Raw genomic sequence first — 22,417 nt, forward strand, 5'->3', positions numbered from 1 at the left:
AAAAAGCTGATGGCCACCACTTGGGATGTGATTAAATATCTGCTAAAACACAGAAATGGAACAAGAAATGAAGACTGAGCCTTTTTAGTCCCATGTTGGGTCCTGTCCTTAATGCAAATGAAACAACTCCAAAAGAAGACAACGGAGCCATCGTAAGATGGACAAATCTGGAAAACCAGGGAGGGAGAAAATAAACCAGGAGGGAAATGATTTAGGATGGGAGCATGCAACAGTGCTGTCACACAAGACACGCTCCATCAGTTCCTAGGAAGAGGGATTTTGCACTGGTGCCACACGGGGAGCTCCCATAACCACTCTCAGTCGGCCAACAGCAGTCAACCCCATCTCCAAAAGCACCTGAAGGTCCAGCTAAGACCTCCCTTGTGTGCAATAAGAGGCACAATGGAAAACCCCTGTCCTTAGCTACCCAGAAGCAAAGAGTTTGGATGTTTTCCTTTAAATGTTCTGCATGTTATACATTAGGAAGACAGGACTAAGGGAATGACAACTTCTCTGAGCACAGCTTGGGAGGGATGCAGGTGCCAGCAGGTCCCTATAGCTGGGCAACACAGCTAAGTTGTGTGCTCCCATCCCCTTCTTGGATTTGGATGCCAGAGAGGGACTCTTCATCAGGGACTGTAGTGGACAAGGGGTAATGGGTTCAAACTGAAACAGGGGAAGTTTAGGTTGGAGATAAGGAAGAAGTTCTTTACTGTGAGGGTGCTGAGGCACTGGAATGGGTTGCCCAAGGAAGTTGTGAGTGCTCCATCCCTGGCAGTGTTCAAGGCCAGGTTGGACAAAGCCTTGGGTGCCATGGTTTAGTGTGAGGTGTCCCTGGCTATGGCAGGGGGTTGGAACTGGATGATCTTAAGGTCCTTTCCAACCCAAACCATTCTATGACTCCATTTGAACCCACAATGAACCAGCTCAGGGCATTAACTCAGCAGCAACATTTTCATGGGGTTTTCTTCAGTGTTTTGCTGGTTTAGCCCCTGCAGGAGCTTTATCCCCTGGTGAAGGCAGAAAGGTGTTTGTTGGATTTGATTCATGAAAGAAGAGCCCCAGCTGATGAGCAGGAGAGCTATGGAACTATAGGACAGATGGAGGTAACCAGGCATTTCCACTCGATGTTTCCTACCTCTGAGGCATGCAGCCTTTTCCAGCCCACAGAAGGCCACAGTTTGAATGCCAAAATACAGTGCTGATGAAGGGCAAAATAACAACCCAGGCCATACACACAAACGTAAATTGGAAGGGATGTTTTTCAGCCTGGTTCACAAAGGCTGTTTGAAGAAGCCTAAAGGCAGTCACATAAATTGAATTCTTTTACCTGATTTTATTCCTGGGGAAACAAAGCAGGATTTTTCCACCATCTGTGCTAAAAATCTCCTTCACTTTTCATAAGCAACCTGTCAAATTCTCTTTTGGAGTTCCAGCTTCATCTTTTTGTGCTTTGTTTCTTTACTTCAGGCTCCTCCTCTATTGCCATTTCACAACCTCACCAAAAGCTAGCCGCAATTAGTACCTCTGTGCAAATAGACTTGGGACTACTGTAATCTCCGCACCTATTCCTGCATAAACAGAAATGGTATAGTGCAAAGAAGTGCTGAATCCTAGTAAAAATGTGTTCTTTCCCCATGTAGTAGTGATCTATATTCATGTAAATGCAGTTTCCCCAGCAGAAACGTGCCCGTGCTCAGGGTCTGCATTAGCCAAAGTGGCGGTGATAGGTCCAGACAAGCCCTACTACTTAAAATACCATGTCTCATCTCCAGAAACACTGAATGAAAGGGGGATAATGCTGCTTTTCCATCACTGCCATGCCAGATCTGAGCAACACTGCCCTATTTACACACTGCCTTTGCTTACACACCGAGGGTTGTCTTGGTTACTGAGGCAAGGGGTGCCGAGGGGAAGTGATTTCGCAGCTCAGTCAATAGCATCTAGAGGGAGTTTGTGATATGACCGCTTAAGGGAGAAGTGGGCTGCTCCAGGGGTGTGTTGGAAAAGCCAGTTCCTGGGAGGAATGGATGCTAGGGAAAAGTATAATGGAAAACAAAAAGATCTGGCTATGATTGTGATGCAATCCAAAATGTCTTGATGCTGGGTTTTGCTCCTTAGGTGCCAGCCACGAGGGTGCAGAGATGCCAGGATACAAGTAGCATCCTTCCAAAAGGACAAAACATACTTCAGGTGTCAAAAACAATCTTGAGAACATGAAGTACCTGGGATTATTTTGTCATCAGGAAACAGATAACAAAAGGATTCATGGAATGGTTTGGGTTGAAGGGACCTTAAAGCTCATTCAGTTCCAACCCCTGCCACAGGCAGGGACCCCTTCCACTAGAGCAGCTTGCTCCAAGCCCCTGTGTCCAACCTGGCCTTGAACATTGCCACATATGGGGCAGCCACAGCTTCTCTGGGCAATGAATCCTACCAGTATTTATTAAAACCCAGCAAAATCATCCATATTCCATTGCTTGCTTCATAGCTTTGAGGACTCCAGGTTTGGCTCCATGCATGACCACCCTTGAAGTGGAAACCCAGAGCAGGATGGTAATTGCAGCCACTTGCTTGGATTCCTTAAGCCCCTCTGTCTATTGTGTTTGGATCCATCCAAATTGCTGGTGGTCCATCTGAGAGGGGAGATGGACCAGTCTCTGAGCTGCACCATACGCTCCCAGCAGCACAATACCAGCCCCATCTGCTGTAACTCTCTGGAATTACCAAGTGCATCAGGAGGTTTGTTTCTGATGGTTTCTCCCTAGGTTTTAATTGAATTTACAAGCTAACGGTACCTTCAGCAGGACGAGGAATGACAAGAGTGTGCATTTTAATCCCAAATATCACACCAGCACAGCTGGGTGAACTTCCAGAAAGGCCTAGAAGTTAGAGACCTCAGAGGACAACTGGGTTTATTAAAGGACCAGTAAACAAATCCGGCTAGAAAACCCCTAACCTAGAGGTTGCAAACCTGGCAGGGGGTTGGAACCACATGATCTTAAGGTCATTTCCAACCCTAACTATTCTGTGATTCTATGATTCAATAAAGAGTGGAGTTTTTAGGTTGACATATGATGATAGAGATAGGGACAATCATCACTGCTCAAATCACAGGTGTAGTTGGCAGACCCAGCCAAGACAGTTGCCTTGTTGGGTCAGGACATATACGGGTGTGCACTGTGGATGCCTTCAAACTGTGAGCTTGGGATGCCATTACAGCTAATGGGTTATAGCTTGCTGGGGACATATTGAAGAGACTTGGCCTTCAGAAAGCGACCAGAAGCCAGACCCTGAACATCAATCCCTTTCAACCACACCAAGCCAGAAAGCTTCAAAAGCCAAATCCCACCAAATAATTAGCAGCCGTTGCAAACAAAGCAATAGATACAGCTTGAGAAAGCAAGTTGGACCTATTTTAGGGTGGTGGGGTGGCTGCCCCATCCCTGGCAGTGTTCAAGGCCAGGTTGGACACAGGGGCTTGGAGCAAGCTGCTCTAGTGGAAGGGGTCCCTGCCCGTGGCAGGGGTTGGAGCTGGAGGAGATATAAGGCCCCTTCCAATACAAACCACTGTATGATCTGACTCTATGCTTTCTTACATTAAAGTATCAAGGAATGGTGGGTGGGAGGATTGCCAGTGGGATTGGACTCCCATATGGATGTCCTGAACTCTAGACAGGACAGAATAAGACTGTAACTAGACAGCAGCTTAAAGAATAAAACCATAAAAGAAATAAGCTCTGCATGATTTTGGCACAGCAAATAATTCCTGTTTTCTTGGTATTTCTTATTTTTCTCATGGGTATTTTATTACGTGGATACACTCCATTCTGCATACGCTGCATAGGGAGATGTGGCCTCCAGAGGGGTTTTGTCTCACATTTTATCCACTTTATGATGAAAAGGGTTGAATTACATATGGGGTTTATTAAATGCTACTTTCAGTTTTGCTGTGGGTTTGCAAGGTGAAGCATGGCAGAGATCTTGATCTAGCAACAGACAGAACTGGTTGGTGTTCATATGAAAACCTAAATGCTATGAAGGGAAATTAATCCATGTGAAGAATGCTCAATAATTGCCATGTAGCCTTAATTTTGAGACTACAAGAGTATTATCACATAGATAGTTAAATTATGCCTGTGTTTCTGTAAGGAATGGGCTGGAAATCAGCCTGGATAAACAGTTAATGCCTGCATTACATTTTGCTGGAGGCAAATGTTTAACTTCAAGCATCTCCTTAATGATAAAGACTGCCTGTCTGTCTCACACCAAATCTACCCTTTTTATGGGGTCAAGGGGCAGTAAAATGCCTTTACAAAGTGATTTGCAGATCATGAAAATGCAGTGTGTGACCTTAGGAGTCATTTGCCAGCAAAGGTGCTGGCAATAAAACGTCTGGCTGGGTGTTAGGAGATGCACATAAATTGCTCCTATTGCATTAACACTGATTGCGCAAAAGGGTTCCGAGTTGTGGTGTGCAAATGATAGGCAAAGCTCTGTCCTAAATAGGTGTTTTTCCCAATGTTGAAAGCATCAGCATTTGGCTCTGCTCTTCAGCATGTAAAATAAGCCTGGATTCTGGTAAAGTGACTGGGAAAGGATGGAGGGCATCTGCTGCTTGGTAAAGGAGTTGGGCAAGAGCAATCCTATGAGGATGTAAGGTTAAGGCACACCAAAGGACCATCTAGGATAGCATCCTATCTTCATCAGGGTCCCATGTGGATACCTAGGGCAGAGTGGACAAGTTTGGAGAGATACTTCTTTAAAATACTCTTTCAGTCCAAAAGTGAGGGGACATCAACCAAATCTGGTAGGGACTGGGTTCAGCAGAATGGAAGTGAATAGGAGACCTGGAGAGGTAAGGAAGCTGGGCAAGTGCTTGGAAGGCAGGGACTACATTAGGGACTACTAACAAAACGTATCACAACAGGCTTGGGAAATCACCAAAAGTGAAATCTATAAAGGAAATTAGCTGAAGGATAGGAAAGTATTGTGAGGAAATCATAGACTCATAGAATAGTTAGGGTTGGAAAGGACCTTAAGATCATCCAGGTCCAACCCCCTGCCATGGCCACGGACACCTCACACTAAACCATGGCACCCAAGGCTCTGTCCAACCTGGCCTTGAACACCGCTAGGGATGGGGCATTTACCACTTCTCTGGGCACTCTGTGCCAGTGCCTCACCACCCTCACAGTAAAGAACTTCCTTACATCCAACCTGAACTTCCCCTGTTTCAGTTTGAACCCATTACCCCTTGTCCTATCTCTATAGTCACTGGTGAAAATCGCCCCCCCCCAGCACCCTTGAAGCCCCCTTCAGACACTGGGAGCTGCTCTGAGGTCTCCACGCAGCTTCTCTTCTCCAGGCGGAACAGCCCCAAATTCCTCAGCCTGTCTCCATATGGGAGCTGCTCCAGCCCCTGATCAGCCTCGTGGCCTCGTCTGCACTTGCTCCAACAGGTGGGTGTTTTGCTACTGCCTCTTAATAAAGCAAAACTAAACTCACCCATTCATATAACAACCCTCACTCCTCTTCCTCTAAGTTGAGATCAAACACATTAAGGTTTCAGTGTACATACTTTGGGGAAGATGGATCATAGAATCATAGAAGGGTTTGGGTTGGAAAGGACCTGAAGATCATCCAGTTCCAGCCCCCTGCCATGGGCAGGGACACCTCACACTAAACCATCTCACCCAAGGCTCTGTCCAACCTGGCCTTGAACACAGCCAGGGATGGAGCATCCACAACTTCCCTGGGCAACCCATTCCAGTGCCTCAGCACCCTCACAGTAAAGAACTTCTTCCTTATATCCAACCTGAACTTCCCCTGTTTCAGTTTGAACCCATCACCCCTTGCTCTATCACTACAGTCCCTAATGAAGAGTCCCTCCCCAGCATCCTTGTATCCCCCTTCAGATCCTAAGGCATCAAAAAGCAGGAATGAGTGTGTTTCAGACAGACTCTGTCGGGGCAGGGTATCTCCACGCCACGAGATTGCTTGCTCTACCTTTAGTTGACATCATGCAATTTATATTCCACAGGCATAGCACTGCAAGAACATCTCCCTTGCCTGCAGCTTCATTTTCTGCACACAGCTACCCCAGCACTTTAATTGTCCCATAAATTTGATGGAAAGGATTTGATGCAAAGAGCTGTTAAAAAGCCAAATGTCTTGAGCACTGCAACTAATGAATGGCTCCCAAGGATTCCTGTTTCAATCTATATGCAAATGTGCCCTTTGGTTGGCTTCTGCAGGACTTTTCATTGCTGCATTACAGCTATCCAGGGATGCCTCAGACTCATAGATCAGGCAGATACAAGGCATAAATGGGAGAAGACTTAAATTATTCAGTGTTTATGAGAAAGAGAACCCAAACAGTGGGCTTACACTTTGCTTTTTAGGATAACATGATTACAGATCAGCCCTGGGAAGACCTACAGGAACGCTGGTTTCCTTCCCCTCCCCTTCTTTGCTGACAAAACATACAGCACAACGAATCACTTAGCAAAGCTGAATGCATGTTATCCATTAACAACGTATGTCAGGTCCAGGTAAACCCAATGCTCACAAAGCCCAGCTGGGAGATGGCTGTGAATGGACTGAAATAGTCTCTGCTATTCGTACTCCCAGCAAGGGAAAACATCTCCTGGAGCATCAAACCCAAGTCTCTGTAAATGCCAATGGTCACAAGATCTATTAATGGACTGCACAGATCCCTTTTACCTGCAGTGGAATGTGAGATTCTGGTCTTAGAAAGAAGAATTAAGCTGGAGCAGGTGAAGAAAGAGCTGCCAGCAGCATGAAAGGGCTGCAGAGCTTGGTTTACAATGAGGAAAAGAAGGGTTTTGTTGGATTTTTGTCACTCCTAAGAGTAGTAAGGAAAGGGATTGCTCCCTATACAAGCCCCTGAGAAATGGCAAGAAGGAGAAAGGACAATTCAAGTTAAAACATAGTCCTGGTACAAGAACAAGAAGCCACAAATACCCTCAGAAAGCACAGACATGAATGTGTTAAGGACAGTCTCGTTCATGCAGAACGCATCATGGCATTGGGATGGAACTGGGTGATCTTAAGGTCCTTTCCAACCCAAGCCATTCTATGATTCACCACCAGGACAATGGTGTCCTCAGCAAAGCCCTCTCCTTTGAGCACCAGGCTATGTGGTGATCTGCATCCAGGGCCACCACATCCTCCCGGTCTCCACTAAAACCATCTCTCCTTTAAATAAAAGGCAGAACATGCGGGAACGAGCTGTGGAGCCAAATGACTTGTCAGGCTGCCAAGGCAAGAATTTAGGAAGCCCTCCTTCTCCATCTTCCCTTTCTTTGTGCATGGAAATGGGCTTGCCAGAAGCAATTTGCTAGTAACTAAAGCTGATAAGCTTGTCTCCCTGCAGGCCCCTGCTGGGGAACAATGTTGGCTTTTCTTCCGAGTTACTGGGTGGAAGACACAGGGCAGGAGCTCTGTGTGTTTTCCCCTTGCTCAGAGCCGTGCATTGCCCCCTGGGCTCAGCTACTCAGAGCCAGCCCCGGAGGGACATCCCAGGGTGAGCTGTTTTGATGGGAGAGGGGAAGGGATGCAATGCCACAGGATCACCTTCAGAATTCCTGGATTTATAGCGGAAAAAGAGGGACAGAACACATCTATTCCTGCTACTTGCAATTAGGCACCACCATAAACAGCAGCTCTTTGGACTTCAGGGAGCAAAGTGGTTGAAGCATGACTCCATTTGGACCTTTACATGGGGTAAACTGGTATAAAGTGACCTCAGGAAGAGCCAACAACTGGGAAACCTTATTTCATTATGGAGGGGCCCTTGCTCACCTTATCCATGATGCAGAGAGATATGTGCAGTAAGCAACAAGTTCTACACAAACCTATTTCCCTGATTTGAGGGGTGGAACTGGATGATCTTAAGGTGCTTTCCAACCAAAACCATTCTAGGATTCTATGTATAGAAAACAACTGAGTATCTTCTCTAAAAAGGCCTATAGGAAGCTGAACACACACACTGAATGTTAAGGCTTTGCTGTTAAGGGTTCTTGTAATACCTGCCTAGAGGTGATGGGCTGTGAACACTCGGGTGATAGAAGTGCATCAATCACAAATGCCTCCAGGTTTATTCTCCAGCATTCAGCTTTCAGTACAGAAATAACACTGTGTTTTACCTTCCACTCTAGAAATAACCTTCATCTGCTAACATAGGGGCAGCATCACTCCTGCTTTGCTCCAGGTTTACTGCTGTAACACCGCAGACATGTGAGCTAAAAGCCCAAGAACTCAGCCCCATTTTCACACCAAACCAACCACATCCTGAGGTTTTAGGGACCCAGATCCCAGACTAGATCCTGGCACTGGCAAATCAGCATCTAGACGGATGGCATAAAGTCCTTTGAGGATGTTGTCGTAGCCATCACCTTGTCCCCTTTACTGTGAGTTATTTTCACAATAGCAGAAGAGGTGGAAGAAGAGATTGATGTCCCTGCACCATAGCTCTCCATTCACATCTATCTGTTAAGTACCTACCCTAGGTGCGCAGGGCTTAGGTAGACAAACACATGCCCAGAAAGGAGATCGATCCTACCCTCTGACAGATAGGAAGGAAATCACTTCAGAATCCTCCTTTCCTAGACAAGACACTTTGATTTTAGATAAATAGGAGCATGGTATGTGAGATTCAAGGTCTGCAAAGGGTGAATTTCGACCAAAACATGGAAGACTATGAACTTGAACCTGAACCACAGAGGGGTAACCACTGACAGAGAGATATTACAGGTAGCCTGCAGAGATACCATAGTTGTTACAGGGTTATTTCTTAGAGCCACAACTGTCATTCTGAGCTTTCCAACTCATATGTGAGCTTTGTTTTAATTTGCACACCCATTTTCCTTGGCATTGCAAACTACATCAGAGTTCGTGACATGAAGCCAACAAACACCTCTGAGCCTTCTGGAAGGAGAACCAAGCTCCTAATCACCCCTCCCAAAGCACAGCCTGTTTTTATTGGGCCACAGCTCCTGATAGGGCAGGGAAACAGGGTAAAGAGCATTTCATTGCTCCATGAGATCTTGGGCATTACTTCCATGCTCAAAGTTATCCTCAGCTCTCCTTGTCACTGGTATAAACTGATCCCACTTGAGTGGCTTCAGTGGTCCAGCGTTTTCTGCCCAGTTGCAGCCAAAAGCATCTTTGCCAAGACAGGCACGGAGTTAAATCAAAACGTGGTGGGCAGATTTGCTCCATCACCTCAACACTTGACTGTGCTGACATATCCGAGTCTCAATCTGCAGCCCCAACCCAAGCACTGTCAGTCCTCCCCATGTCCTCATAGCAATGAGACGACCCAGAAGCTGAGCTTAAGTGAGACATGTTATGCCTAGAGACAGGGAAAACACTACGATCCAAAACCCTAAATTATTTCAGAATCTACATGAGACTTTACATTCAATTTATCAATTCAATTGCTTCTTAAATGCACAAAAGGATTCCATTTTTACACTGCCCAAGCAGCCCTGTTCCTGGAAACTGAAAATCACCCCTGTACTACATCACCCTTCGAGGCAGGCAGTAAGCTGTGTTATTCTGCACATCCAAGACTCACCCCAGATGAGAGAAGTGGAACATTACATGAGGTTAAGCTGGACTCCACACACAGAGCAATTATTTCCTCTAAGCCAGTCAAGGATTAAAGCTAATGAATATCTCTGCATCTTGTAACGGTCCTTTTAGGGAAATAGAAGAGGATCAAAATAGCCTGATGTGACCTTTCCCACCCAGAAATAAAAGACTTTCATTAGTCCTTCCTGACGAGAGGAATGCTTCGCTTACCTGTCGTAGAATGACCATGGTTCCTGTCCAAACACATCAGCAATCACCAGGAATGGACCTGAACCAAAAGAAATCAGCAGTTAATGAACTGAAATCCTTATTCATAGACCCAAGCTCAGGCTCTGCCCCAACCCTAAAGGGACAGATACAGCCCCTAAGTGTGGAAGACGGAGCACTTATACTCCCAGTGCTTTCGTAATACTAATTCCAGACAGCCAGAGACAATCCTCTAATACATCCAGATTAATTCCTGCACCGTGGTGAGGCTGGGAATGGAGCTGCTTATGCAAGTCATATTTTGTAAACTGAGTCCTAGAAAGTTATCCAAGGATTAACCTGACAAACAGACTGATACTGATTTATCACTTGTGTCATCGGGTCCCGTGGTATGAATGAAAGCGCATGGAGAAGGGGAGCCCTGTCCTTACAGCTCACAAGACTGTGTGGATTAGCATCTTGATGTCACAACTGCTCTCAGGAGAGGAAAGGAAATACCAAGCCCAAACAGATTGCAACTAATACCTGGATTGGAATGAGCGTATCCACACTCTGCTCCTGCCTGTTGTGCAAACCATACCTGTGTGGGATTTACATGGGAAAACACCACGCTGCTCCAGGGTTTGTTCCACTTCATGGTGCTCCCAGCATCAAATGGGTTTGGTGTGCACGAATGAAAAACCCTTTCAAAGGACTGAAGTTTTGCAGTGTTTAATCTCCAAGTCATCCTTGCTACAACCAGGAATTGTTGTATTTATGATGTGGATCACGCTATGGTAAATGCCTTAGGAAGCAGCAAAAAGGCACTCTGTCTGAGAGACACATTCCCTATGAGATGCTGGGGACGTGAAGGCTGGTGAAGGCTGATCTTGCGGGACACGAGACATTCCCCTTTACAGTGACAAGGTAGTCCAGACTCATCATACAAACCTAAATATTGTGTTGCAGGTTTTAGCCTTACTTCTTGGTTTTGTGCTTTTCCCACTAAAAGAAGAACATTTCTTGCAGGGACAGGAGGGAATAGCAAAGTCTTTCCACTCCCCTCAACTTTCTCCAGGTAAAATGTCCCAAAGAGACACAATATGGGACATATAAGGAAGAAGCTCTTTACTGTGAGGGTGAGGAGGCACTGGAATGAGCTGCCCAAAGAAGTGGTAAATGCACCATCCCTGGCAGTGCCCAGGGCTAGGTTGGACAGAGCTTGAGGCATCCCTGCCCATGGCAGGGGGGCTGGAACTGGATGATCTTAAGGTTCTTTCCAACCCAAACCATTCTATGATTCTATGACTTACAATAATGATAACAATGAGAATAGCGATAACGCCCTGTGTCAGTGTCCCAGCACAGTTTACTGATGGTGAGGAGAGTGACCTCTCTTCCCCACCAGCAGCAACTGCACTCATCCCATTCAGTAATGTAGGACTTAGTCTTCGGTGCTGATCCTGCTGGCTGAGCTTTCTATAGCTTCTCATCTGCAGTTGGAACCACATCCTAGCTTCTAGAAAAGCAGGATTTATCTCTGTTATCTCCTGCAGGGACTGCAGAGGCTCAACAGCATTTCCCATTATTCCCCTTTTCCTTGCCACGCTGCCTGCACCACCTCTACATTTTACCAACCTCATATTTGAAGGCAGATATCTTCCCCACTGACAGCTGTAGCAGTTTGCCATCTAAGTGCCTTCACCACCTTAATGAAAACATCCAGATGCTGAATGATCTATATGATCCCTCTGCCTTGCCCAGAAAAGGAACTGGTGTCCTAAGAGCAGCCAAAGCATCGCTGGTCATTAGGAAATACTCACTAGACAGATACTGGCCACAGACCATATTTAATGGGTTCATTTTGCTCTCAGATTCATAACTGGTGGAAAATCATGCATCCACTTTAATATCTGAAAGGCTGTGAGGAATTCTCCTAATTCTCAGTTTCAGAATCTCCTCTGGAGCATGTTAAATTATTCCTCTTAATTCATATGGCTTGCAAATAACTTTCTCACCCTGCCAAGTTGTGAGTGCTGAAGCAGACTGCCAAGGATGCTGAGGAGCCTCCTCCACTGGGAACAGCCAGTGAAAGCTTGGCTTGACCTAAAGCAGGAGATGGGTGAGGTTCTCCAGAGGTCCTTCCCAATACTGTAACATGATGATTGTAAGGGCAGTGTTGAACACTGGACTGGGAAGCAGTTTCAGTTCCTTGCTTGAAGGACATCCGCTATGGATAAGTCATCTTATGGTTCCTTGCCTCAGCTTCCCTCTCTGAAAAGAGATCTCACCCAAGAGGGGAGCTCCTAAGTATTCCAGTCATTATGGGCCTGTTAAAAGGGACTGTAGTGATAGGAGAAGGGGTAATGGGTTAAAAACTAAACAAGGGAAGTTTAGATTGGATATAAGGAAGAAGTTCTTTCCTGTGAGGGTGCTGAGGCACTGGAATGGGTTGTCCAGGGAGGTTGTGAATGCTCCATCCCTGGTGGTGTTCAAGGCTGGGTTGGACAGAGCCTTGGGTGCCATGGTTTAGTGTGAGGTCTCCCTGGCCATGGCAGAGGGTTGGAACTGGATGATCTTAAGGTCCTTTCCAACCCAGACCATTGTATGGTTCTATGACTCTAATCAGCCAAATGGCCCACGTGAGTTTGCTCCATTGGGTGTCCAAGTGGCATAGGAGATCTCTTGCCACAGGCTGGACTAGAGCCAGGTTCAGGTCTCAGAACTGCTCCTTCAGGCATTCATCCTTCTGCTGCTGAAGCAAAGCACTGTCCTGTGGCTCCCAGCATAAAAACTACCCTGCATGTGGACATCCTCCCACAGCAGGGGGTGTGGAACGGGATGATCTTTAAGGTCCCTTCCAACAAAAACCATTCTGTGATTCTATGACCCTGCTCCTCCCAGCCTGTGCTGATGTTGATTAAGTGTTGTGCCAAGTTTCGAAGAGTATTTAGATACCAAACACACTCTGCTTTTAAAGAGGACTTGGTACCCAGAGCCTGTTGTGTGGTTTCAATTATCTATTTCCTGAAGGTCGAGCCTTCAGCCCAAGCCACCACACTTGCTCTCCTTCAATGCTCTGTAAGTCCCTTCGTGATGCTGCAGCAGGAGATGTTGTACATAATGGGCAGCTGGCTTTTCCCACAGCTTGCTCAGCATGGAAAACCCCAAAAGGGAAGGGCAGAAGCAGACTGCCTGCTTTATTCTTCCCACAGGGATCACTCAGGAGGACTGGGCTTGTTTGAGCACCAGGGAGGTCAGATGCCTGCTTATTCATGGGTGTCCTGGTAGAGCAAAATGGCCATCTGGACCCTCCATCCCTCACTGGCAGGTGAGTGTAGGGCACTTCAATCCCACCTTCATCTCCTCTGTGAAGCAATAAAGCTGTTTGTGCTATGGGAAATGAGCTGGGCTAAACAAACACACTCAGCACACTCCCAGATCACTCACACATGACCTTCAGCAGGGACTGCAGTGACAGGACAAGGGGTGATGGGTTCAAACTGAAACAGGGGAGATTTAGGTTGGAGATAAGGCAGAAGCTCTTCCCTGTGAGGGTGCTGAGGCGCTGGCACAGGGTGCCCAGAGAAGCTGTGGCTGCCCCATCCCTGGCAGTGTTCAAGGCCAGGTTGGACACAGGGGCTTGGAGCAAGCTGCTCTAGTGGAAGGTGTCCCTGCCCGTGGCAGGGGTTGGGAGTGGATGAGCCTTAAGGTCTCTTCCAACCCAAACCATTCTATGGTTCTATCAACACAAGCTCACAAATACACCCTTCTGGAAACTGTATTTTTTATGGTAAATGTGGTTCTTTTAGCAGCTTTCCTGGCCATCACTGGTTGAGCATCATCTGAACAGAGCATCTGCAGGAGGCAGTGTATGAGGCTGAATGGGCTTTAAACTATTTCTGGATGCAGAGTGATGTGTGACATAAACTATACATGCCGATTGCTTGCAAGCAGTAGTCAACAGAAGCCAAAGAGTGCTTCAGCAGAAGGTCTCCACCAGAGAGACCTCCCCCATGGCTTTCTTGGTTCTGAAGGGATCTCAAATGCAAGAGGAACCTGACAGAGCTCAACTCTGGAAGGAGAAAGCCTGAGGAACCCCAATGAAGCCATTACCCTGCAATTGCAAAGAAGGGGGCTGCTAGTCTAATCCCTTTAACTGGCATTTCTGCACCGCTTGTTGGCACGTTAGGACCAGAGCCCAGCCACATGACTGGCCATACTGCCTGGGGTAGTGTTAATCCTCCAGAGCACATGGCCATTAAGCATCGGTTAGGAGAAACTGAGCTATTTCGTTCTAAATGTAAATTCTGCTTCTTTCTCCTTATTTCCATGTTCCACGGGATTTACCTGTCTGTATATGCAATGAAGAAAATGAGTATTTAATTCACATCCACATTCAATCCCAGCCTGTCCCCTCCTGCACCCAGCTTGGTGTAAAGAGAACACTGGGCACTTCATGGTGTAAATAAGCCCCAAAGTTCATTCACCTTACATCTACTTGAGCTGACTGACAGAAACCTAATATATCACCTTATCTGAGCACTGAGGTTTAACACATCGATGCTCTCTGCACACTGCTGCATTCACCTCCTGCCCTCCAGCACGGGATCCGAGGAAGATTAAGGATTTTGCAATGTATTTTGCTGTTCATCTCAGTAATGGTGAATGAAAAGGTGAGACCTGCACCCTTGGAGACAAGTGCCTTTGTCCTTACCTGACAGCAGGATTCAGATCGGGAAGAAGAATGATGGCCCTTGAATGAGGTTAAACTAACAAACCCACCAGTTTTGGGGGTCTCCAACTGTTCCATGTGCATGACAGCAAGTAGAGAGGGAGAAGACACTGTCACTACATACCAATGCTTCAACTCTTTGTCCTGCTGGAAGCTGGCATGCTTGGGAAGCATCCTCCCTAGACCCCCTAATGAAAGCCAGGGCTTTCAGGTCAGAAGATAGCAGTCTGATAACAACCATCCATCTTCTCCTTGACTAACAGGTGTCTTCCCTGCTAGCCTGATCAACAAGCAAGCTCTCAACATAAACAACCCACTACGTCTCCAGCAAATTAGCTCCAAAGGTCAAATCATGCTTAGTGTCTAAATGAAGCATCTTATTCTCATATGCATTTGCCTTGCCAGCTGAGGCCAGGCGTATGTTACCAACCACAAGTGACCCTCCAGATGGACCCACATGGCAGGATTCCGCTTCACTGCTGCACCTCCACTTCCCTTGTATCAGGGTCTCATGCAGCACTTGGCCTGGGGTGGTGACCAAGGAGCAGAGGAACAACAGGATGATACCCCGTGGCTGGGAAACTCTTTGCATGGGGCACGTGGCCCTGCTTTGAAATCAGACTGGGTCGTCTCTATGACATGACCTGTGTCTAACGGTTTGTCAGAGCTTCAGCATCTGATAGCTGACTCTGAGGGACTCTTCATTAGGGACTGTAGTGATAGGACAAGGGGCAACGGGTTCAAACTGAAACAGGGGAAGTTTAGATTGGATATAAGGAAGAAGTTCTTTACTGTGAGGGTGCTGAGGCACTGGAATGGGTTGCCCAGGGTGGTTGTGAATGCTCCATCCCTGGCAGTGCTCAAGGCCAAGTTGGACAGAGCCTTGGGTGCCATGGTTTAGTGTGAGGTGCCCCTGGCCATGACAGGGGGCTGGAACTGGATGATCTTCAGGTCCTTTCCAACCCAAACCATTCTATGGTTCTATGACTCTATGATCTGGTATCTGCTCCCTGTGAAAGCACTTACAGATAACTCCCATCAGCTCCCACTCCACTTTTCAATGAAACACTCAGGCTCTCCCAGTAAGAACTTCAGATCATCTGCCATGGTGCCTGAGCCCATTGTGAATAAAGCTTAGGGAAGTCCAATCTGCCACCCAGTGCTGCCTGGGATATCCCTGTTTCCTTGGCTGTAGCTTCCCATTTTGCTCTCTTTTCTGCACCAAAGGCGAGTTCTCCTATCTGCTCAGGTTTGCCCTCAAAGTCTACGTGCAGGTTGGCTCTCCAGGAATTGCTGAGAGGAGGATAACTGGAGTTAAACTCCACCTTGGTGGAAAAGGGTCCAGACTTTGTGTCTCACTAGATGAGACTACAACTGCCTGACAGGAGGATGGAGCAAGTAACAAGTGACAGGACAAGAGGAAACGGCCTCAAGCTGCACCAGGGCAGGTTTAGATGGAGCTGAGGAACAATTCCTGCCCCAGAGGGTGCTCAGGCATTGGAACAGGCTGCCCAGGGCAGGGCTGCAGTCACTGTCCCTGCAAGGGTTCACACCCCGTGGAGACGACACCTCAGTGCCATGGGGCAGTGGTGGCCTTGGCAGTGCTGGGAATGGTTGGACTGGATGAGCTTAAAGGGCTTTCCCAACCCAGCTGATCCTATGAGTGGTTCAGCTATCAGGGTGCTGCTTAAAACATGAACACCTCCCTCATTTCCCTCATCTGAGCTTTGCACCGAAATGCTCACGGTGATGGCCATTCCCTTACACCTTCACTTCCCATAGCACAAATATCTTCATGTTTTCAATAAGAAATAACAATTTCTAAGCCCTCCAGTACAGATTACATGAAGAATAAAACCCAGCCTTCAGCTTTTGCTACCCATCCTCTCTTTTAACATGGAGCAAAGACGCAATCCCATTAAACTCAACAGCATTGCCCTAAATGCAACAGCAACGGGAATTCAGCCAGAGTATTCCCTGTATTTTTACACACAGGATGGCACTCCATGACTTTTTACTGTGAGCAAAGAGTAAGAGACTCTCGTGATGGAGATGTGAGGACACAGCGAGTAGCACTGAGCCGTGCTGGGAAAGCTCCCTTACGTACACCTTAATTGCCACCTCCGCATGGATGGATCAGCCTGAGGTTGTGCTGGCAGGTGGCATCAGTAGGGTGAGGGAGCTGTCACCTCAGCAGGGCAGGTCGCCACAGCAATAGACTGCAGAAAGGAGCAGCAGTCCCATTTCTTATATGGCCTTTGCATCCATGACGCAGCCTGTACGTAGGGTCTGTATGCCCTGAGAGGTGGTCACCACAGTGTGTTTCCCTGGAAGAACTCTGATCCAAGCTGACTGAACAACCTTTGGGTCAGACCTTGAGTGTCCACCAGCTTTCCAGGGAATGCTGGTATAAGGATATATAGGAATAACGGATTGGAATAAGAGGTGTGTTTTGGTGTAAAAGATTATATCCCCATCAGCTCTGAGTGCAGCTCTTTGGACAACTGAGAAATTCAAGTGGAGCTACAAGGTGATACATAAAGGTGATGGAGGGGTTAAGATCCATCATCCTCAGAAAGGCTCCTCCATTTAGTCACGGATACAACACTGCTGAATTAAATGACAGTCTGAAAAGGATGTATTCCCTGTATTAGGGATTATGCAGCTTTTTCTCCAGCTATTCCCACAGCATTCAGCCTTACAGTGATGTGAGCCACAGGATTAGGTACCGATTTGATTTGAGGGTACCCCCATTGGGCTTCTCCTTCTGGTGGGAGGATGCTGTTCCCAGGGAAGACCTGGAGGTTATTTCAGTCATCCTACAGATCTGGGATCTCCAAACCCAGCAAACTCCAGCTACTCGATGTAAACCCAACCTTTCCTACCCAGCAGAACACAGGCAACCCACTAATTGATTAGCCAAATAACTATAGGGAGATAAGACTGCAGGCACCAAGGTGGTAAAATAACGCAGGGTGGGAGCAATGCTGGTGCATTAGATGGGTACTTTACTTTTCTGTGCATTAGTTGTTGGTTTTTTTTCATGCAAGGAGCTCAAAGTGCAGTGCTAATGCACGCTGCATCCCGTCATTCTGCAAGTGCAACTGAAACCCAGGGAAATGATGCTCGTAACTGAAACCACCAATAAGGAGGGTGTAATCGACTACTACATCTACTAAGATGACTGACAGAGAGGTGTCAGGGGTTGTGCAGTAGGTAGAGTTTCCAGCCAAAGACTTCAAGCCCCAAAATCAGGGCCTGATTTTCAATAGACCTCAGATAGAACGGAAAGCTGCTGAAGAATCTGGCTTCTTCCTGAAAACGGAGCACTTAAATCATGTCCTGAGCTCTCCTCCTCAGTCAGGCTGGCCATGGATCAGCTAAAAACATAACCACTGCTGTTTCTTTTGACCCAGCTAAGAAACCTCCCTGGCCAAACCTCCAACAGTGTGAAATGGGTGAGATACAACTGACTTTAGCGGAACAGCACCGATTGCCAGAATCTGGGAATCAGGTGGTGATGTCTCCAGAGACTGAGGGGTTTTAAAAGACAGCAAGTGAAAGGAATGTGATCCTCTGTGCTTTCCTCCACCAGGACCTGCAGGCATCAATCACAGCCCATGATGACAGCTCCAAACTGGGCCATTCTCTTCGCCTTTGCAAAGCATCGCACCGGTCATAGAATCATAGAATAGGTAGGGTTTGAAAGGACCTTAAGATCATCCAGTTCCAACCCCCTGCCATGGCCAGGGACACCTCACACTAAACCATGGCACCCAAGGCTCTGTCCAACCTGGTCTTGAACACTGCCAGGGATGGGGCAGCCACAGCTTCTCTGGGCACCCTGTGCCAGCGCCTCAGCACCCTCCCAGGGAAGAGCTTCTGCCTTATATCTAAACTAAATCTCTCCTGTTTCAGTCTGAACCCATCACCCCTTGTCCTATCACTGCAGTCCCTGATGGAGAGTTCCTCTCCAGCATCCTTGTAACCCCATTGTTTCTCCTATCCCTGTGTTCCCCGACCAGCTAGGAATGTGTCAAAAAGACCACACAGCTGACTCTGTAGGACTGGTTTGGCCCTCAGATCTCCATCTGCAGGGTCTTGGTAGCAGTGCCACGGAGAGAGACACCTCAACTGAATGAGTCTTAGCCAAAAAGGTTACCTTAAAGCAAGAAACCACGGAAAACTCCCTCCTCTGGCAAGTCAAGAGAACCAATCTGATGCTTCTGTTCACCTGAGAGCAGCCAGGACACAGGCATCAATTTTTTAAGCCTCCAGCAGGAGGTTCAATAGATTTGCTCTGCATTCAATCCCCCAAAACACCCATCAGGTAGGGTGAACAAAGGACCTGACCTTTCCTCCCTCCCTATGCTTTCACGTAGCCGGAGCAGAACAATGGACCACTGTGGCATCCGATCCCCGCACACAGCACAGCGCTCGGCACAGCATCCCGGGGAGGGCAATTTCCTGAGTCTTTTTCAACAGCCACAATAATTAATCAAATAAAGTATCCTTTTGCAAGGAGGGCAGCTGTAATTTCAGCATAATCCAGAGCTCTCAAGCTGAGCTGGGCTAGGCAAAACACTGCGCTCGCAAATGGTGTTTGCGATCTCCTTTCACCTCTATTTTATCCATAGGTGAGCTCCCAGTCTTGCTAAAGTCTACAGGTGGGGCCTGGCACATGACAAGAACAATTAGGAGTAAAGCCTATATTGGAAATGGAGGGTGATTTAGAACATGAGCATGTTCTTCTCCTTGGAGCAGGGCTGCTCTGCATAATGCTGGGCTGTACTGGAAGATCTTTGCTAGTCCTGAGCTCACTGGGATGTCCACACAGCCAAGATGAGAGCTCAGATCCTGCCTATTCATGCTCAGGGAACTTCAATTAGTTCCCATATAGACCAACAAGTGTTGGTGGGGTTGCCATGGACGTGCATCTTCATGGGCTGCCCAACCGCTGCCATTGACAGAGCAAGGTATAAATGTAGATCATAGAGTAGTTAGGGTGAGGTGGTGGTTGACTTCAGGCTGATGTGTTTTTCGAGGTTTTGCAATGAATTTAGGAATCTGGAAGGAAATCCATGTGTGGCACACACATGTGGTACCTCCTGGTTTGGGCCAGGTTCAGGAGGCAGCAGCCTTGTCTATCATCCAGGCTCTGCTAGCCCTGTAGTTGAACACAGACACTGGCCCTTTGGTTGTATTGCTCAGGCAGCTACAATGACTCTTGTCTATAGGCTGATAACAACTCCATGAAGGTCCAAGGGAAAGTCTGTGTGCATATACCTACATCTATGATTCTATATATATATATCTATATATGCACATACACACTATATAGAATGATACATATATGCCCTAGGTATATATACTCTGGCCAATCCTATGTTACTGGCTCCAGTTAGGAATAACTGGGCCATGTTATGAAGGAGATTAAACTGGATCATCTCCTTGGCCCTCCGAGCTTTCTATCTCATGAACACACAAACCCACAGGCCTTGCTCCAAGACAGAGGGTAGGAGAAGGAGCACTGCACCCAGCGCAGGCTGGGACTAGGGCCTCAAAATGAAGTTTATGGGGTGTCAGGACTCCTGTGGCACACTAGAGCGTGTTCCTGAAGTGGTTTCAGGGGGATTTAGGTACTTGGGTTCTAAGTCCATTCAAGGGCTGCCTTTTAAAACAGTCTGTAGATGACCTGCCATCACCATGGATGACATATGGCATAGGTAAGATCTGAACTTAGCTGGACTAATAACTAGTTCAATAACATAATTACTAACCCACAGCTGCTTTTTGCTATAGGAAGGCTCATTAAAGAGAGTCTTTACTAGAGCCACTATTAGTAATCACTCCAGGGAGCTATGATGCTGTGTTATTCCCTCACAAATCCCAGCCTGCTTACAGAGGAGGGGATGATGCATTTGACACAGAGGGAAACTGAGGCATGGAGGGAGGACGTGGCTTCCCCCAAGGTCACGCAGGAGAAGCAGGAAGGTGAGATGAGGTCCTTCCCAACCCTAACCGTCCTACGTGCCTCTTGCAGACACCCAAGTCTGTTCCTGTGCCTCCAGATCAAAATGCCTTTAATAAAGGCAGCTCCCATGTTCTTCTCTGTCCTTAACTTGTCCTAATAAGCACCTGTCTCACCCTCTACTCTTGCTGGTCCCTCATGGCCTTGGCTGTGTGGAATCTCTCCCTTCAGTGCTCTTAGTGCTGGCAGGAGCAGGGCTTCTCCAAGCTGTTATAATCCCATGAATTTTCTTCTCAGCAGGACCCTCTCTGCTGGGATTTTCAATGAAATCCTCCCTCTGCTGCCCCAACACTATCCTCTTATGGTCCTGAAGACATCCAGGATGGCCCTATAGCGAGGATGGGGCCAGCCTCCGAATACAGGGACTAGTAGGATGAAGTGGGTTCAAATCAGAAGATACCAGCCCCATTTCACCCTGCTGAGACTCCTGGTGACTCCAAAGGGTGTTTTGTTTGAACAGGGACTGTACAAATTAAATGGAGGCTCTGCCCTGTGCTTCCAGGGTGCCTTTGGTGCAATCACCATCACATCCCTCAGGGCAGCATCAGTAATAACCTGGATGAGAGGGGGACGGACACTCCCTGACTCATTGGCTGCACATGCAAAAGGTTATAGGAGCTTCAGCTGCGGGAGCTGAGTCATAGGGGCTGTTTGCTGCTTCATCTGCTGCTCCTCACCTTTTGGTGGTGTGCAGAGCTGCATGGGATGCTCTGCGATCACCTGGCTGAGCTGAGTCACAGGCCTTTGCCAAAGAAGAGTTAAACTAAAGGCATATGAGAGGGGAGACTGAGCTGAGCTCTTAGGCAGAAGCTCTTCCCTGTGAGGGTGCTGAGGCGCTGGCACAGGGTGCCCAGAGAAGCTGTGGCTGCCCCATCCCTGGCAGTGCTCAAGGCCAGGTTGGACACAGGGGCTTGGAGCAAGCTGCTCTAGTGGAAGGGGTCCCTGCTTTAAGCTTTAATCTCCCTTCAACCCAAACCATTCTATCAGAGATTAGATGTTACAGACACAAAATAAAAGTCTTTGACATCCTCAAAGATGCACAAAAGAACCAGAGGTTCCAGGAGGTGAAGTGCCTTTGCTCCATGACAAATTCCCATCTTGTGAAGAGCAGAGCCAGAAATAATGATAGAAGCCCCTCTATGAGTGGCAGAACGAACAAAGTCTCATTTATAACCACAAAACTCAGAATAAGAAGATTTCCTGATGATCAATAGGGCATAATCCCCCCAGGAAGCCTGTCCTGCAGATGGAGTATTCAGAACAGCTTTCTCACCCAGCCTGGGCAATGCGGTGTCCAGCAGGAGCTGGCATCATGCTGCAGGGCACTAGATTTCTCCTATGTATTTTCATGAAGTGACTAACAACTTCATTTCCTTGCTACAGCTCTGCTGAACCTGAATCGAATTTGGTCAGCAAACTCCTGTGATGAGGTGACACATCCAGAGTGACCACACAAGCATGGTTTCCTATGGAAATCAGACTAGATGAGCCAGTCATCGCCAACAGGTACTTCATCTTGCTCCAGTTTTAACAAGCCTGTTCCCACCCCTGTTTGCAGGCTTTTGAGGTATCCCTCCAAGGGAAGGGGTGGTTGTTGCCCTTTGTGATTTGCTCTCAGCTACCCATAGGAAACCTGTGCTGGAGACAGGTCTCACTCCCTGGGCTAGGTTCAACATCACAGCTCCACCTGAAAAGCTTGACTCTTGTTCCAGCCCTTTCTGCTCAATGCCTTCCCTGACTGCTGAGCTCAGTGCTTGGCAGGACAGGACCCAGTTACTCCAAGCAGTAATGTTTGTTGCATTGGCACTGGGGGAGATCCAGAGGGTTATTTCTCAGAGCAAAAG

At 47.4% G+C, this 22,417-nt stretch overlaps 1 protein-coding gene across 6 annotated transcripts in view; it reads right to left on the reverse strand.

Annotated features, from left to right (window-relative positions):
• The window catches only part of MYO7A (myosin VIIA), a 102,962-nt gene that overhangs the window by 74,010 nt on the left and 6,535 nt on the right, over window positions 1-22,417 (reverse strand). For all 6 annotated transcript variants that reach the window (XM_061458068.1, XM_061458063.1, XM_061458067.1 and 3 more), the window contains exon 2: window positions 9,832-9,889. In XM_061458068.1, the coding sequence (XP_061314052.1) occupies window positions 9,832-9,849 (18 nt within the window). In that variant the 5' untranslated portion in view covers window positions 9,850-9,889. The remainder of the gene's footprint in view (window positions 1-9,831; window positions 9,890-22,417) is intronic.

Source organism: Pezoporus flaviventris, unplaced genomic scaffold (genome assembly GCF_033815535.1).
Source record: "Pezoporus flaviventris isolate CSIRO_AGI_PZ_B2104156 unplaced genomic scaffold, CSIRO_AGI_Pfla_v1 ptg000025l, whole genome shotgun sequence".
Lineage (NCBI taxonomy): Eukaryota > Metazoa > Chordata > Aves > Psittaciformes > Psittacidae > Pezoporus > Pezoporus flaviventris.